This window comes from Larimichthys crocea, chromosome XIII (assembly GCF_000972845.2).
Source record: "Larimichthys crocea isolate SSNF chromosome XIII, L_crocea_2.0, whole genome shotgun sequence".
Taxonomy (NCBI): Eukaryota; Metazoa; Chordata; class Actinopteri; family Sciaenidae; genus Larimichthys; species Larimichthys crocea.
In genome coordinates, this window is record NC_040023.1 from 5,992,120 (window position 1) to 6,009,969 (window position 17,850).

The 17,850-nt window shown below is 40.4% G+C and overlaps 1 protein-coding gene across 2 annotated transcripts in view; it reads left to right on the forward strand.

The window, feature by feature from the left end:
- LOC104931638 (retinoic acid receptor beta) overlaps positions 1 to 17,850 on the forward strand; it is a 171,054-nt gene that overhangs the window by 57,478 nt on the left and 95,726 nt on the right. For both annotated transcript variants that reach the window (XM_027286249.1, XM_027286248.1), the window contains exon 2: positions 15,391 to 15,771. In XM_027286249.1, the coding sequence (XP_027142050.1) occupies positions 15,582 to 15,771 (190 nt within the window). In that variant the 5' untranslated portion in view covers positions 15,391 to 15,581. The remainder of the gene's footprint in view (positions 1 to 15,390; positions 15,772 to 17,850) is intronic.

Genomic DNA, 17,850 nt, shown 5'->3' on the forward strand with positions numbered 1-17,850 from the left:
CTGAGGAAGGTTCTTGGTGACATTTATCAGTTTAACGTGTACTCTATCTCATGTTTAGTTAGACAAACAATGTGCCAAACTCCAACAAAGTCACTGTGGCAATATTACACTACAGTAGTTTTTTCATGCACCAGTGCTTTAATTCAAATATCTGTTCTCTGCTTTAGAATAAAAACTTTCCAGACACACCAAATCACCCCTCCCACCTACTTCCACTTTCAATCGCTCAGTGATGGAAGAAACATTTCAGATGGAAAGGCAAAAGAGCTTTTGCTCCTGTGCCAAAATATGACAAAGTACTATTATTATTCCATGAGACGCTTCCTCACTAGATGTTTGTGTTGGACCTCTGCTCCAGCACAGCAACTGTTCTCTACTCCATCATCCTCCCAAGTGCTGTTGTCACATCGGAGCTCTTTGTATCCGGAAAACCTTTTTACTTCACCTGAACATGAATGTAGTTTTAAATATAGTTTTTATCGCTTGTTCATGTGGGAACTGGACAGATTGGAAATTCATTATTTCTGTGGGGAAAAAACAAAAAACATTAAAGAGCAGGAGAGAAGTTAAAGTGAATTTACATGAATTTTATTTTTGGCTTTTCAACAAAAAAATCTGTCAAGAAAAAAAAGTGATGTGAAACATTTTAGGAGTTCCTGGTGGCCCAGACTTTTTACCTAATACTTTTATTAATTATATATTTCTTAGCCATGCCAGTAATGCGGTTCATCTCTTTTCTGGCTGAAGTATCTTAACAAAGATTGGACGTATAGTCATGACATTTGGTATGAAGACAATCATGTTTCACTCGGGACGAATCCTGAAGAATTACTTGATCCCTGACGTCCCTTCGAGTGCTACTAATAGGTCAAACTTTTTATTTGTGTTTCTATTTATGTTCCTACATTTTCTTGATAAATTGGTTCATACATTCATGTTTCTGAGACAAGACATCGTAATGACTTTTTACAATCCCTTCGCTATTCCTGCAGCAACACCAGCAGGATCCAAATTTTGATTCTGTCACATTTAGTTCAGGAAAATGGACTCAAGTCCAATTAACAAAATCCAGAACTGAGAAAAAATATAGGAGCAGGGCAGGAACAACACGGAGAAAGGACTGAGACTGAACAAAGCAGGGCTAGCAAACAGGCACAGAACCAGTGAACTGTAAAACAGAAGGAAGGAAACCAAGGAAATCAGAGACAAAATAAATGACAGCATAAAGAATTGACCAGGACCTTTTTGTACCAGGCTTTAAACATGTTTATTTCTGCTGTGAAGTTGGACATTTTAACATGGGGACTTATGGAGACTGACTTGTCCTGTAGCCAGCCTCAAGTGGCTGGTTGAGGAACTTCTGCATAGACTGTTTGGATTAAATACACAAGAATGGATGAAGAGTGGGTGAAATCTAATCAGGGAGGGACAGATCATCAAAAGGCGGGAAGTAAAGTAACACACAAGACATGGAGAGGGGATAGTTTATGACTGGATATTGCAAAATGACCTGGTAACTACTACTCTGCGAAACTGAAATGGTCACCATGTTATAACAGAACCTGCTTACCATGAACATTTATCTCAAAGCAGCCCTGTACCCTAAATACAGCCTGTGCTGCATCATCTGGGGTTTAGCTCAGTTAGTAAAGCACAGATTTACAAGGCACCGATCCCAGCCTCTAATCCTGAGTGAGGCTATTTAATACCCAGCTGCATGCAGCTTATCACAAAACACTGCGCTTGTTTCATTGCCACTCTGTGACCATGGTTTTGAGTGACTTTGAAGGCAACATAGTTTGCTCGGCTTCTTCCCTTATTTTCCGGCTGCCTGATGTCTGAGTGTGTAAGCTCCATAATGAGCATCATTATGTCACAAAAAATGATATGACTGAGTTGAGGAATCTAAACTAGCTCCCTTACTGTCAAAAACACATTCATGTCAAGAAACTGTTAGTGTTTTTACAGCCATATTTCACACAGTCCAGAGAGCTGAACAAAGAAATCCACTTATAAATAGTAACATTACAGAGAGGGTTTTTTGCAAAGTTGTGTCCGGAGCCTCTTTTTAGCTGTCGTAAACAGCCGTGAAACTATTCATCAGACTGAACTTGCCGAACATTGTGTACGTCATTATATTTGACAAATGCGTCTCCATTCCAATTTAGCATTATAAATGTCTTAGCCTCGAGCAGCTGTACAAAACTTGAACACCTTTTTTTAAAAATTTAATTTAAATATGCAGTTTCCATTCCATTCAGCATTTCTTATTCAATCCATCATCATTTGCATAAAATATATTCGTATACGAACCTGGCTACTGTCAACCCGCCACGGGGACTGACTGTCTGAGTCAGGAGCAAACAAAGGAGCCTCACACACACACACACACACACACACACACACACACACACACATAGAAATCATCCAAAAGAATAATCCATAAGGAAAGTGAACACAAACATTGAATAAACAAGGATTGTTTGTGTGTTTATGTGTGGATCCTGTGGGGGATTAACAGAAGAAGAGAAATGTGGAGTTTCAACTTTGTGCTTATGTGAGTTTTAATGGTTATTATTAAAGTTTTGTTATTAATATGGAAATGGTACCTTCTCCAAATAATCTGACAATTGGAATATCAATATCAAAGCAGCCTTTTGATGCTTATACGACCACAAATATTAGACAACGTCGCCAAAAGGGACCTTTGTTTCAACTCAAATGTTGCTATGATGTAAACTACTGCAAGCACTAGCTCTATCAGTCTGTCATGTAAAGTCTCACTACTTCTATGACCATTTAGAAAGCATCATATGCAAGTAGTGATTTTGTTCTTGTATTTTTTTTATCATTTTAATGTTATTTTACCACACTGCTTCACTTTTAAATGGTAGCACTTCTCCTCGGTTTAAACGTCCGTCCTGCGTTCATGCCTCTACCGTCAAAACGTTTTCTTAAAAGTGACCACGGATTTTCTTCAGGGACTCACAAAGTCAATGTAATCCGGTGGGGGCACAAATATTGCATCAAGGCTGCAAATTATCATACATTGCATTATTAATTAATCTGTTTTTTTTTTTATTAAAATGTACTGCGTTTCATCATGAGAAGTTTTGTTGGTCTAACATTAACCGAATCTTAAAACAGCATTAAGCGTTGAACTTCCGTATCATTCTCCCAACACCTTGCTAGCTGCAAGCAGAGATCGGGCGTGGTTACAAAGATCCCTCCTTGGAGCGAACCTCATTCTAACTTCTCACTAAATGATTTTTTTACATCTTCAAACTTGCAGTCAACACTGAGTCGAGTGACATGCATTGATCACATTTGTCAGACCTCACACAGCGTCCCTCTGGAGACACTAAAAGATACAACCTTTTAACCACATATGCAGCGGTGCTCCCAAACACCTGGGGAAAAAAAAAAGTGTTTTTCTATGGTGTCCCTCTTTAACCATAGAGATGACGGATGATATGAGTTGTTGCTCATTTGTCAGGCATTGTCAAAAGCGGCTGCTGATAATGATAGAATGCTCATGTGGGTCTTTTATGCCTTTAGGAAAGAGATGGGGCATGACATGCAAAGGTTTCAAGCTAGACAGGAACTTTGTGATTTATGGTCGGCACCTTAAATCTGAGGCCACTGCACCACATATAAGTTTTTTAGTAGGGCAATGAGGAACAAAATCTCTTTTGGAGGTCTTGGATTGCTAGAAGACTCACACTGGTTTCCTTGGTTGGTAGAAGTCCAGTAGGTAAAAGCCAGTATGTGCCCAACTTGGGAGCCAATGTCATAAAAATTGCCTCTATTCTAAAGAGTTGCTGCACATTGATGCTCGGAAAAAGTGTGGCGTATTCCAATGAGTCGAGACGCCGCCAGTGTTTGGACTTAAAAAAGTAACTTAACGCCATATTTTAGCTGGAACACAGAATTACCCGCAGGTTTATCACTGCCTCAGCTGGCTCTGTAATCTGCTTGTAATGCATCACCATGCTCCTCAAGTAAAGTGTTACCGAAACACTTTCTCAGACTTGAACATTTCGCTGGAGCTCATGAGCAAGCAGAGCTAATTGGACGGATAGAGCCTAATCAGGAGAACAGCGCTATTGAGGACAAGGCTATTCCATGCAAAGCAGACAACAGGATGCTGAGAGGGGAACAGGAAACAAAAGACAGAGCCTGGCGACTGTTGCCAGCACAGCTCGTACAAACAAGGTGATGAGCCGAGCTCGTCGACTGCCTCGAGGTGTGAACGTGGCTCTCGAACTTGAGCATACGTACTCAGTGATGACAGAAGGCAGGCAAGCAAAGCCCAACATGGATATGAAATAAGTTGTTGTTTTTTTTGTTTGTTTTTTTTTGCTGGGGAGGTCTGAGATAAAAAAGCTGAGTTTGTAGATCTGTGAGTGTGAGGAAGGAGGAGAAAAGGCCTCTTTCCTCTGGAGCCTCGGTGAGAAATGAAACAATATTGTGCCTGGCTTGGCTCCAGGCTCAGCGAGGGGACAGACAGCTCGGGGTGGCTGCGAGTTTATGAAAACAGCAGAGGATATAGCCGTGATGGCTGGTCTTTAAGTGTTTCTCTTCAAATCTAAAAGGGGGCTTATGTCCGTCAGTGCTGGTGTTAACATGCGGCGGCTCTCCTCTTTATTGGCATCTTATCGTGCACTGTGTTTTTATACCAAACCCCACTAATTACACCATTATGTAATGACCCCGTCCTTTGGCCCTGATGAAATGAGAAATATAAAGCTCAGCGTATTAGACGTCAGAGTCCTGATGGAAGCACTGTTTGTCCGTCAGCTGCTTGTCGCTACAAAATAAGAGAGAGCACATTATTTTTCTAGTTATGTTGACGGTGATGATAACATGACATACTGCATTAAGCGTGTTTTCTTTCAGCCTAAAGCCGGAAAATATATGTCATGATTAGCAGTTGGCGTATCTTTTCAAAACAGTGCTTCCATTCCTGTGTCAGAGCCGGGCAGTGATAAGGCTGACAGGCTGCATGGGAGAGGATTGCTAAAAGCCGTAATCCACATTTGGTGCATTGAAGAAGTTTAAGATTGGAGAGAGCTCTTCTTCTTTTATTCAGATTTAAAAATTTGTCCGTAACATATGCTGTAGTGTATTTAATGCATGGCATATCTGTCAAAGTAGTCAGTATTACATTCATTGAAATATCGACGTCGCTGTCTGACGTCGATATTTTTCAGAAACTTTCACAAAAAGTATCTTACAAAATAAACCTAAAACACTGTAATGAGACACATTTAGCACCAGAAATAAAAATCTATGTTTACATAGTCATACGATGTTTATGTCCACCTCATTTGGTAATATCAGTAGCAAGGCTATCCTACATATTCCCACGGAGCACATCAAAACTATTTTACTATTTTAGATTGAAATCAGCATAATCCAGGTTAATCTGACTCTGACGTGTGTGCATCAGTCTGACTCGGGTCAGAGAGATCACAGAGCTTGTCGTCTATCCTTGGCTCAAAACTCACAACATTAAGTATCCGAAGCTACCCCGCTTCTATCTATCTACATACTGTGCACGATTAAACAAAACATCCTTTAATTGGTCAGTAAGACTCTAAATGTTGACTGTAGACTAAGACATTGTGAGGCTACAAGCACATTTAGTATTTCACTTTATAGTTAAAACTACGGCTTAGAAACGTTTCATGAATTCACGACGGATTCAGAAAAATGGTTTGCTCAGAATTCATGAGGTGCGTTGAGAGCCAAGTGCAACGTGATGATGACAGTTCTCACGAGTTGCCCTGGGTGATGTGAGCCGAGGAGAAAATGTAATTGCATATGTTGAAAAAATATTTCAACTTAAGTAAAAGATATATGCAGTTCCTCGGCTGTGCATTCTTGGTTTTTTTAGCTGTTGGGTGCAAATAAACACGGATGGGGGAAAAAAAAAGTCTACAGATCAAAATCATTAATAATGTAAGACCAAAATTTTTGTTTGAGCCAAATCAGCTGACAGACAAGTCAATATTGTAGCTTGCAAACTAACCGGTAACACACTTTTCATTCTTGATGTGTGGTCCACTATGGCAGCTAACTAGTGAATTTTCAAACCCCCCAAACCAAGATCCTAAGATGCACCGCACCTTTATGCACCCACAATGCATGTACCATTTCTCATCAAGATGGGGCCCAATTACTTCAGCACTTAGCACAAATACAGAGCACACCTTCCACCATGAAAGAAAGAAAGAAAGAAGTAAGCCTCCTGGAGCTTTTTCAGAAAAGTCTGACTTTTACTTCGACAGCTCGCCGTTATCATGCTGTCAGATCCTGTCAGAAAGAGCTGCAACACTCATAGCCTTGACAACAACAATGATTGACACATACAGAGAAAAAAAAGTGTTGAATTCAGATTCGTGGTGATTTTTTTGTTTTTTTTATTAGGTTAAGTTATAATGAGTGGGACAGAATATAAGAAAATACGTAGAATATTGGTGGTGAAAATTGGGTCACTTTAATGTTTTACAGATATTTCTTCAGACTCAGCTTGAAACTGGACAAACCGGGGCATCTGTTCACCGTGTCATTTGGCTGTACCTCATGGGCTCTTCATTGGGCTTAGGAACAAAATGACACCAGTCTTTTTGAACTTCTGCCACTTGTGTAAATGAGGCCATCGTGGAAAATTTATACCTGCTTTAACACTGTATTTTACATTTTATGAAACCGTAAAGCAGTTCTGTTGGGTAATCAACCATTTGCCAAATAAATCTACCATTAAGGTCAACCATCTAGATGTAATACAAGCATTTCTGGATGTAATTATAACTCCATCAGCCAATGAAGACTGTGGGCTAGTAAAGAACCTAGTAAGTAGGCATTGTGTTAAGTTATGCTTTGTTATAGCACATTAAATTACACAAAATTATACTAAATGCAACATTCTAATGTGTGCTAGAACTGCTCCAGTGTGCTTGTACTCCCCCGTAATGCTGTTTACAACAACCACATAGACCGGACAGTGTTTGGTGCTTGTTGTAGCTCTTGTACAATCCAGCATACATACAGTACATTACCTGCTGGAGTAGATAGATCCACACATCACACCAGAGCACTAAATGGATGCTTGTGACGGTATGTCCTTCTGAAGTTATCATCACAGCCATACGCCCGTACACGTGTCCTGAGGTGATGGCGGCCAGGGTTGGTTAGTCACACTTAGCATGATTAGAAGCAGCTTTTAGACATTTTTCCCAGTGCGCCTCTGTGTGGAGATAATAACACCCAGAGGAAGCGTCTCAGTTTGGACACCTCTCTGCGCTTCACAGGTATCTGAATTTATGGATGTGAGCTCACTGCAGAATATATCCCTCTCCAGCACGGCCATACCATCATAATTACGAATCGTTTCGCATTACTACTGACTGTTTTCCAGCGCATACCACAGCTTTATCCTACATTACAAGCAGTAGTTAGTTTCTGTTAATTTTCCTAAGCTGTGGTAATTGAGTCAAAAACTTGCTTTAAATAGATGTGAGCATTAAGTTACTTTTAGTTAATGGTCTAGAGAATTGTCATCGCGGCAGCTTTTAGCAAAATGTCTGAGAAAAAGTGGCCTTTCCTTTAATTATGCATAACTTTAAGCCTTAATGTAATTTAAACGGTTCAGATATGTAAAAATTCAGACTCAGTGGTCATGAATGGTGAAACATTCAGTTTTTTGTACCAGGCTGTAAACATGTTTATTTCTGGTGTGAAGTTTGGCATTTTTTAACATGGGGACTTATAGAGATTGACTCGTGTTTGCAGCCATCCACAAGTGGTCATTTGAGGAACTGCAGTTGCAAGCTACAGAGGTTGTCACTCGGTTACAAACTGGGGGGCGTCAAGTTTGAAATTTTACAGACTGGGAGTGTGTAAAGAATAGATACATTTGTTTGAATTATGGGAAATGTAGTGTCATCGGATGAGGTTAAATTTTGACCATTCTTTTCATCATCTACTCTTTATGAGTCCTCCAGTACTAAATCCTCTTAAAGACATTTCCTTTTGTTTATAGCAGTTTCATGAAGTAGTAATTTGCTCTTTTCTCTCCTTGTGGCATTTGCTGATCGTTGTACAAACCAGGTTCACCTTTTGTTTAAAAGGATTCTTTTCTAAAATAAGATTTATAGTACAGAACGAGATAATGAGCGCGTACAACATTCCTCATATTTTCTGCAGTGCAGGCATGTGTGTGTGCGCGAACTGTTTCATGTGTGCGCGTCTTTGTGCTTTTGCCTCTGTGTGACCATGGGTGCATGTGAATTAATGAACAGAGTTGTACTGTAGTGTCTTCATAACACCTGATACTCCGAATGGGTCCCAAGACTCCCAGCTGGAGCAGCTCCATGCTCAACATGAAACACCCAGCTCCCCCGCATGTCTACCACACTGAAGAAGGTCCCTTCATGTAGCATGATGAATAATGCACATGGAGGAAGGAAAAAAACACCCCTCAGCTCCTGTATGTATAATGAAGGTAATGTGTTTGAGCAGTTTGTCTGATTAGGTGAGAGTCTGTCATATATCTTGTCCCTTAAGGGTGCAGAGGCTGCTCACTTTGATTTCCCTGCACCTGAAAATGATGCAGAAATGATTCTGCAATTGATCCTGGAGTGACTGATGTACAATCAATTGTTGTCGTGCCGTTGTCGAGCCCCCTCCAGCCTCTGATGGATGACACTGTCGATACCTGTAGTGCCATTCAGGTCTATTGACCTTTCTCTGAGGCATGTTAGCGCCACTTGGCCCGGTCATTATGGCTGCGATCCAGATGCCAGGGGTCGGCATCGGGGGAACCTCCATCTATCACAGCGAGCCGAGAGCTGCTAAACTAAGCGGGAAGAGAGACACAAGAGGACGCAGGAGCATCAGATAAACACAGTACGTACTGTACAGATGCAGGTGTGCATATTGTTAATTCAGACTCCTTCTGAGGGCCTGCAGCACGAGCAAAAGTTGGACCTGGACCTGCAGAAAAGGGTACCTGTTTTGGTTGGATTCTCTTTTTTTCAGGGTGTTGCATTTGTTTGAAAACCTTTAACCTAAGATTTCAGGGTGTTGCATTTGTTTGAAAACCTTTAACCTAAGATTTTCCACTGAAACCTTTTTTTAAATAATAATTTTAGTAGTTATTATGGGAGGGGAAAAAGTTGTCATATGTAAAACTATTTTAAAATGAAAATCAAAGCACTCATAAAGTAATAATACTGATAACAGTACATAGATTACATATGTAAACAAGTAAAAGATGAAAAATGTACCGTTTTCTGTTAAATAATCATTACCCATGAGCCTGAAATTGTCCACATTCATATTCTGCATGATTAGTATTTAGGTAGCAGCAATGCTAAAGTGGAAATTCATGCATCACTCAATATATTATACACTTATATACAGTTCGTTTAGATTTGTGCATGTGTTCAAGTCCACTTCACTTAACAAAGAAGACACGCAATCAATTTCATCTCCACCAGCTTCATCGTGCCATCATATTGATCACATCATGCTCCATACATAACTGTAACATTTTAGCAGACGCTGCAACGCAGAAAGTCCGAGCAAAAAAAACAACACACTGTGTTTACTGCAGTAGCACGTGTCGTTTCGTTATGCCCTGACTTGTTGTTTTTAATGTCTTCTATTTTTATTCAGCTCGCGCTCAGTGGCTGCGTTGTTATCAGGTTTCCATCCGCTACGGCAGCAGGATCTACATTTCTAAATTAAGCCTCATGAATTATTCTCACACTGCATTGCCTCTTGTTTCTCACCACGTTGAAGGGAGGAAGTTTGTTTAGAAGTCGTACGACCAAAGATGCGTGCGCAGAAGACACAGTAACTACTGTGTGAACAACACCAGACTGTAGAAAGATGTATTGCAGTAAGAACATCTCACACGGTATTCCCATAAGAGTCCGTCTTCCTCGCAGTCCTTCAGTACATTTTCTACCTTCGTTCTCTTTAAGATTTCAAATAATTAGAGCAACCTTGTTTACTCTTCCGTGTGTATTGTTATAAACTCTCAGCAGGTCTGTGATAATTCCACTAAATGGCTGTCAGTTGGATGTTTTGGTAAAGTTCTGGCTAAATAATTGATTTTATTCTGAAGCATCAAAACTGATAAACAAACCAAGAATAGGTGACCTCATCTAAGAGGCTCATTTTGTCCGAAAGGCACTTACTACTTCTTGAAATTATTTCATGACAATGGCTCTGTTTACTTAGTGGGAGCTGCAAAACATTTCCATTACTGCACCACAAGTACATGAGATGTGCAATGCACATTGTGTACTCCTCGAGTCCTTTTCCTTTCATAGTCTCTATTAACCGATGCTTTTAGAACGGCTTATAAAGCTTTCCATTGGTTTGTTGTCTATCTATTTCCATCCCTCGTATGTCTAACTACATGAATTTATCTGTTTTAACCACTGTTAACAATTAAAGTTAATCCTTGCTTCATCAGATGATAGTAAATATATCAAAAATGTTCCCCTAATATTCTCTGTTCTGTCTGTTGGTGGTAGCCAAACTAAACTCATACCTAAAGAGAAGCTCAATAAGGTAACAAACTTTTAAAGTTCATGTAAAGGAAATTCTGAGATTTCTTTCAAAATACATTAAATATATTGAACGATATATCACTGAAATGTGGAGTTAGAGGTTAAAACAGTTTTTCACCAGTTTTCAGTCCAGGATTTTGTGGGCGGTCCTTAAAGTGTGGCTTGATGACATGCTGAGGCCACCCTGAGCATACCCCTGCACCCCTAGCAGAGAGATAGAGATTAATTAAAACATTATTTTCAGAACTCATCTGACACGTTTCCCGGAGCTGAGAATACTGCTCATTTTTACCTGATTTTGACACCTAATTTCATAAACCTGTCAATATTTTTAATCATTCAAATGTGGCTGAGTGGTTAATAACATTATCGTCTTTGGTCTGACAACCTCAGAACACATATTTAGTCTTACTTAACACAGACATTAACAATCAGCAACATCCATCACAGTTAACAGATGACTTTTCCCATGCAGTGAGGGTTCAGGCTTCCTGACTGTGACTCTGTATGATCAGAATTCAACTGTTTCAGTCCCTCAACATTTACAAAGTCTCAAAGAGCCATGTGAGTGAATAATTTCATGCAATTTATGTGTGAGGTGAGTCAGCAGGAAGTCAGCCGGCTCAGCCATAGAAAATCTATATCACACATGCTCTTAACCGGCTCTAGCGGACATGCTCTATTGGATCAAAAATGTTCAAAGAACTTTTTCAGGATATGTGCCCAGTGAGCACTTTCATTAGAATGGATAGGGCACCATCTTGGACAGCGATATCCAATTTTTCTTAATATGTATGTGGTGCAATGGGAGCCGGACACTGACGTAACTCCTGCTGCAGAGCAATGTGACGTCATACAGCAACACTATGCCTTGTGCAGGTGCATATTCATGATTGTCAACAAGCAAATTATAATGTTTGCTTTGCAATCTTCAGAGGATACAATTATTGTAATTATGATCACTTTCTAGAGTTATAAAATCTCTCCTCATAGAATCATAAACTGTGAAGTATTTCAGCATCTGACAGACCTTAAAACTTAACGATCTACGACTCATGCCGGTCTTCCTGCATACCATATTCTGTAATGCTCTAACCTGTGTCCAATAGAAAATTAAGAGGACTGCAAAGCATTTTTTCCCTTAAAGATTATTGATTATTTATAGAGTATCATGATCTTTTCATACCATGGAAAGCGGTACTGTGAGGCGTAACTACCTCATGAAATAAAATCATCTCTGACAATTCTGAACAGCCTTTTCTGGAAGTTTCAAGACTGACATTTCCAATAAGTAGTAACTAGGAGTTAAACTTGTTGAATGCGTGTCATCATCTCTCCCTCTTGGTTAAACTGTTACAGTAATGTGTGTATGACAGTAGGGAACCTCCCGGGGGAGATACTAACGCTGGAGCCAAACAAGCAGCAACTCTCCTCCCACTGGAAGCTGCAGCATCTCTTATCTCTCACTGCTTCAACCTGTTTTTGAGACACCAGGCAACCACTAACCCTGGATGACTCCCCAAAACCAGAAAGCAGTGAGGATAATATTCATATTAACAACTGATGTCTGTAAGGGTACATGTGGCAACACAACAAAAATAAGAACTGCTTCAAGCTGTGCTGTATTTGTCTCTCAGGGACTGAACAGTGAATGTAATATTGATCTGTTCTCCCTTAAGCATGTACAGGCTACAAACAAGCTCCTTCATATTCTTTATAACCAAGCATGGATGACACTTGAAAGCTTGAGAACAGAGCTTTAAACAGCAACTACCATAGGTCTGTTTATATTTATTATATCTAACCACATATTAGGCTCTTAGCTGGCCTCACTGAGCAAGTATCTTAACCCCTGACTGCTCCAGTGCTGCTCACTGGTGGTTGAACTGGGCATCTTCCATGTGTAAATAGGTTATAACTGTGTGAGTGTGAATATGATGTTACTGAGAAAGACACCTGAATAAATAAAGTTTCAAATAAAATACTCGAGCAAGACACCAAACTTGAAATTGATCCCAAAGCACAGCTCCCAAATAAAAGCAAATCCTTCTTCAACCTACCAGCCCCATTCAAATTCATCAATATTGAATGTTCAAACTGATATATTGAGTGTTTTGTATAACTACATTCTGAATTTGATGCCTGCTTTCACTTTCCAAAAAAGATGCGACAGGAGCAACAAAAGACTGGAGAAGTTGTGGAAAGCTACAAAAAAAAAGAACATTTCACTGGTAAACTGGTTTATTGTGAAAGTTCATGGTTGGGTATGAAAAGAGGCATTCTTGAAAGGCTCAGTCATTCACAAGCAAGAATGGGACTAATGGTTCAGCACATGGGCACAAGGTCTACTGTATAAGAATGGTCAATTCATAATTTCAAGGAATTTATGGATTTCACTATGTACAATCCAGAGAGAATCCATCTCAGCACATACTGTAAGGCTTAAAACCTGCATTGAATGTCCATGACCTTTAACCCTGCAGACAGGCTGTATTAAAAACCAGCTTGTTCGTATAAAGGATATAACTACAGGTTCTTGGAAACCATATGAAAAACTGCTGTCGGTAAACACAGTTCATCTCTACGTCTACGAATACAAGTCGAGACTCTACCATGCAAAGAGAAAGCCGTATATATCAACAACATATCAGCAAATGGTGCCGAGTTCTTTGAGCCTTAGGTCATTTGAGATGGACTGACAGCAAGTGGAAAAGTGTGTTGCGGTCTGACGGGTCCATATTTTAGAAATCGTGGACGTCGAGTCCTCCGGGCTCAGTTTAAGTTTTGTAACGTTTTTGGAACAGGGTTGTATGTATGTGGGGGGAAAAAAAAACATTAAGTTGCTGATGGTTGTAGTGTTTGTGAAAAATATATGATAGCAACAATGTTTGTACCCAAGTGGATGATTCACCTACTGCAGGTGTTGGATGCATTTATACAGCACTTGCACTGATAACATACATCGACTAGGTTGATAAAGTTTACTCAGTGTTTTTGTTCTTCCTGCAACAGTTGTTATTTTTGTGTGTACAGCAGTAATGTTTTTATCCACAGTGATGATGCTTCTTCTATCACTGATTGTTCTGTTTGTTCTTGATGATTTTCCACTCATGACCGACCTGACAAAACATTTCTCCAAGTGATGATGATGGTTTTGGATGCAGCAATCTCATTTCTGCACACTCAGTTGTATGGATTTCATGTTCACATGTCTGAGTCTTGAGAGTGGGTCGGCAGATCCCTTCTCATGCCAGTCACAGTCCACGCGATAAGCATGACACCTTAGATACAGATCATATTTTAATACCATGTCCCTGTCCTTCGCTTTACTCTCACCTCTCCTCTGTCTCTACTTCCTCAGCGGCATGCAGCACACCAGCAAGACACTATCTTGTGGTCGTTAATTACAAAGAGTGGTTACAGATCACTTTAATGGCCCTCTGACTGCAGATTAGAGCGTTATGAGCGCCATTATATCGTAGCAGTTTATAACTCTGTTAAACAGAATTCAGCGATGAGGATTGATCACACCTCAGCTCCACCCTTCTCATCTTCGTCGGCAACCCTGAGTCAGACGTCAGAATTGATATTAGGAGTGCAAGCTGATTTATGAGGGTTAACTCTCTGTTGGGAATATCTTTAAAAACCCTTAAAACCTGGGAATTATCTGCTCCAGCTACTGAGTTTTTTTTCCTGCTCCATCAACAGGTAGTCGGTCTTTGCAGCAAGGTCATGTACTTGTTGCACTTGTTGTGTGATTGCAACCAACCACGTGATCCGAGGTTGGGTAAATCATCTTTATATGTTATCTCAATATCACGAGAAAATTATTTTGTTATCTCTAGAAAACAAGCTTTATTACGTTGAGATATTCAACCCATTATCAAAAGATGGTTTCCTCTTATTGCTTATCAGAGATCAGGAGTACCATGTCAGCGTGCGTTGATGGTGTCTTGACAATGATAGCAACTGATTAAAGCTGAGATCAAGGAGCTGATCAATGAATCAGACAGCGAAATGCTAATACATTAACATGCTGATGTTTACCATGGCAACCAGCATGCTAAGATTTGCTATTTTGTGATAACATTGACACAAAGCACAGTTGATGGGGACATCATTGGCTTTACAGGTATTTGTTATTACAATTCATCCTGAGGGGAACATGATTGTCTCTGTCAATCTATCTGGTGGTTGTTTCCCTCTAAACTGTCAACCTAATGGTGGAAAAGTCAGAGGATCGGCAAAGTTCATTCTCTGGGGACCATAAATGCCCCTTCGAAATTTGCTATTGAGATATTTAAGTAAGGAAGAAAGTGGCAGACCAGGCAAAAAACTGTACAACATTAAATCAGTCATTTAGGCCAATGAATGTGTAATACACTCAAAATTGCCAAAGGGCAGTGAGAGCTGTAATAAGACAATGAAATATAGGTCGGACAATGATATAAACAAGTTGTTTACAAAGTCTTAACAATATTTAGTCCTCTATTTGTCCATATAGGCTAAAGGACAGTAACTGAACAGCCAATAACAAACCCGTGAGAGGTTTATCTGTAATGGGCATGTGCAAGGATTCCCCTGAGTGTACCTGTTAAAGACAGAGAGGGAAAACAGAGACAGGAAAAGAACAATGGAAAATATAAATTGACAGTGCTACACCTTGTTATACCAAGATAATTCCCCTGGGTCTGTTGTGATAGTGTTGTTTCATGAGTATGTTCGGTTTCATTTATCATCTACTGCTGGAAGAGCTACAGAGATGTATCTAACTCGTAGTTAATGTCTCTCTGTGTTACAGGGTTAGTGAAACAAGCCTCTGAGTTGACCTGGTTGACAATAAACTACACCACCATGCATCTCTGGAGTGCTGAGGTGGTACCACACCTGCTCCAGACACACTAACTGCAGCCAGGGTTCACCCGATGGCCTCCCAGCTTCCCCAAGCCTTAGCTCACTCAGTGCTCAGTGCACCCTTGGCCCATCGCTGTGATGAAGACCGCCAGCCGTGCCCAACCCCGCAGCAGTCCTCCGCTGGTCCAGATGAGACGCTACACACCCGGGGTGTATCCTTTCCTGTTCCCGTCGATTATCAGCTCCCTGCCACAGCTGCCACCACCATCACCGCAGAGGCTTCAGATCCAGCAGCCATCCAGCAGCGGCAGCACACCATCGCCTGTTGGTGAGTACTGCTGCTGCACCTCCACTGATACTGGCTGCAGATCCAAGTCCCAAAGGCACATTCATACATTTGGAAAAATAACAGGAATGGTCATTTGTTCACTTTATGTGGGTTCAAATAATCTGTGTTTCTGTTCAGTGTCAAAGCAGGAAGGAAGTGCAGTTTGTATTTTGTCTCCTGTCAGCAGTCAGTGTCGGTTTCTTTTAACTATGAAGACAATGGTTTCCTTAACCTTTGCCTCTGCTATCATTGCATGATTGGTGAATCTCTTGAAGTAGTCTTCGTGACCTAAACTTGGAAAAGAAAGCACTGCTGATGCATTTGTTCTACAAATAGAGACACTAGATCGCTAAAGCACAGGAATTACGCCAACCATATTGTCCAATGTCAATGCAAGAAGTAGTGTGTCCTGTCTGTAGCAAATTAGAAGGTAAGGGTGTGTAGCATGTCCAACTTTAATGCAGGAGAGTAGAGTTTGTGTAAACCACAATCATTCCCTGACTTTTAATATATCATAGTTGCTATGTAACATATAGAAAGACAGTATTTTAAGTGTTGCAATGTATCCAGTACTTGTGTTTTTGAGGACTTGTTGCAAGATTTAGTGGTGTTCAGTCCATAGATGAGCGCTGAAACCTCAACATGATCGGACTATACTGAATTATCGATGGTTCACAGTGTGTGAAACCTTTTCGCCATGACTTTGCAAACTTGTGTGTGTGTAGACTGTGTGTCTCTTGATGTTTAAAACATTGTGGTCTGCAGCTGCACCGACTCTGCATGACTTCGCCTTCTTGATGTTTTTGCTCATTGGTCTGTGGTACCCGCCAATCACCTCCTCTGTTCCTCTTCCTCTTTCAAAATACACACTGGAAACAGGATTGCCAAAGTGAGAGTAGGCGAACAGAAGACCGCAGAACAATGGGTGTGTTGTACAGCGGTGACACGCATCCATTGTGAAAGCTTTAACAAAGAGTTGCAGCTTCACCTGCTTCACCTTCCTGTGTGCTGCTGTAGATTCATCCATAGCTCCTTACAGTCTCGGATGAGTTGCATTATGGGTAATATAGGCGCCTGGTTTTGACAAGAAAGAAGAAATAACAAAGATATCTCTGGTTCTGCTGCATCGATTTTAAACTGTCTATTGCGAGTGCAATGTTAAATCAGGGGAGTGCACTTTTTAATATTTTATTCTGGGCTGGGAGTGAAATCTACAAATTTATAACAGGAAACTACAAAGTTGTTGTAGTGCTGGCATAGCACTGGAAAGATGAGGGAAATGTATGTTTCATCATTTTGTAAGCTGTCTCTGCTTTTTGACTCTTTGTCATCAGTTTTATGGAGATGTTATACTCAACTACTGCAGGAAAACAGGATGTAATAATATAATAAATGCTGAAAATTGAGGTCCCCACTCGAACATTGAACCCTACTTGAACTGTAAGGTCAGACACGATGATAATAATTGCAGTGAGTAATCAAGTAATCCAAAAGCTGTGTTCCTCCTGGATTTTCCTCACTGTACGTGTCCTGAACCCTCCTGTTTTGAACTTTCAACTCCACATATTGACTCCCTCTTGTTCCTTGCTGTTTTAGACTTTTCTATTCTTAGGTTACACGAGGTCACGTGTGGGCCTTGAGGTCCTCTGCAGTGTTAGTTGTTTGGCTTTAGTTGAGAACAGTAGGTGCCAGTCTATCTCAACACTGTGGTGGCCAGAGTTGAAGAGACCTATTGCTGCCTTCTTAGACATAATAGATAGCTGCCGTTGACGTTCAAATCTGCGTAAACAGACGTCTGTGTCTCCAGACTAGAATATGTTGACAATAACACCTGCATGAATAAAAATATTCTCTTTGACTAATTCTGGCGTGTAGTATTTGTGGTGTTATCTTGGGGTTTAAAGTCGATCCACCAGGATGAGTTGGGCAGAATGTGAGACCGACTCAGGCACTTCTGATGAACTTTGAGAGTGTCTCTAATTCTCCTTGATCAAGCGTCAATAAATAATACAGCATAAGACATCAGAGGCTTTCTTCCTTCCTGACCTCAACATTGACCTTTGACTTTAGCAATTTCTC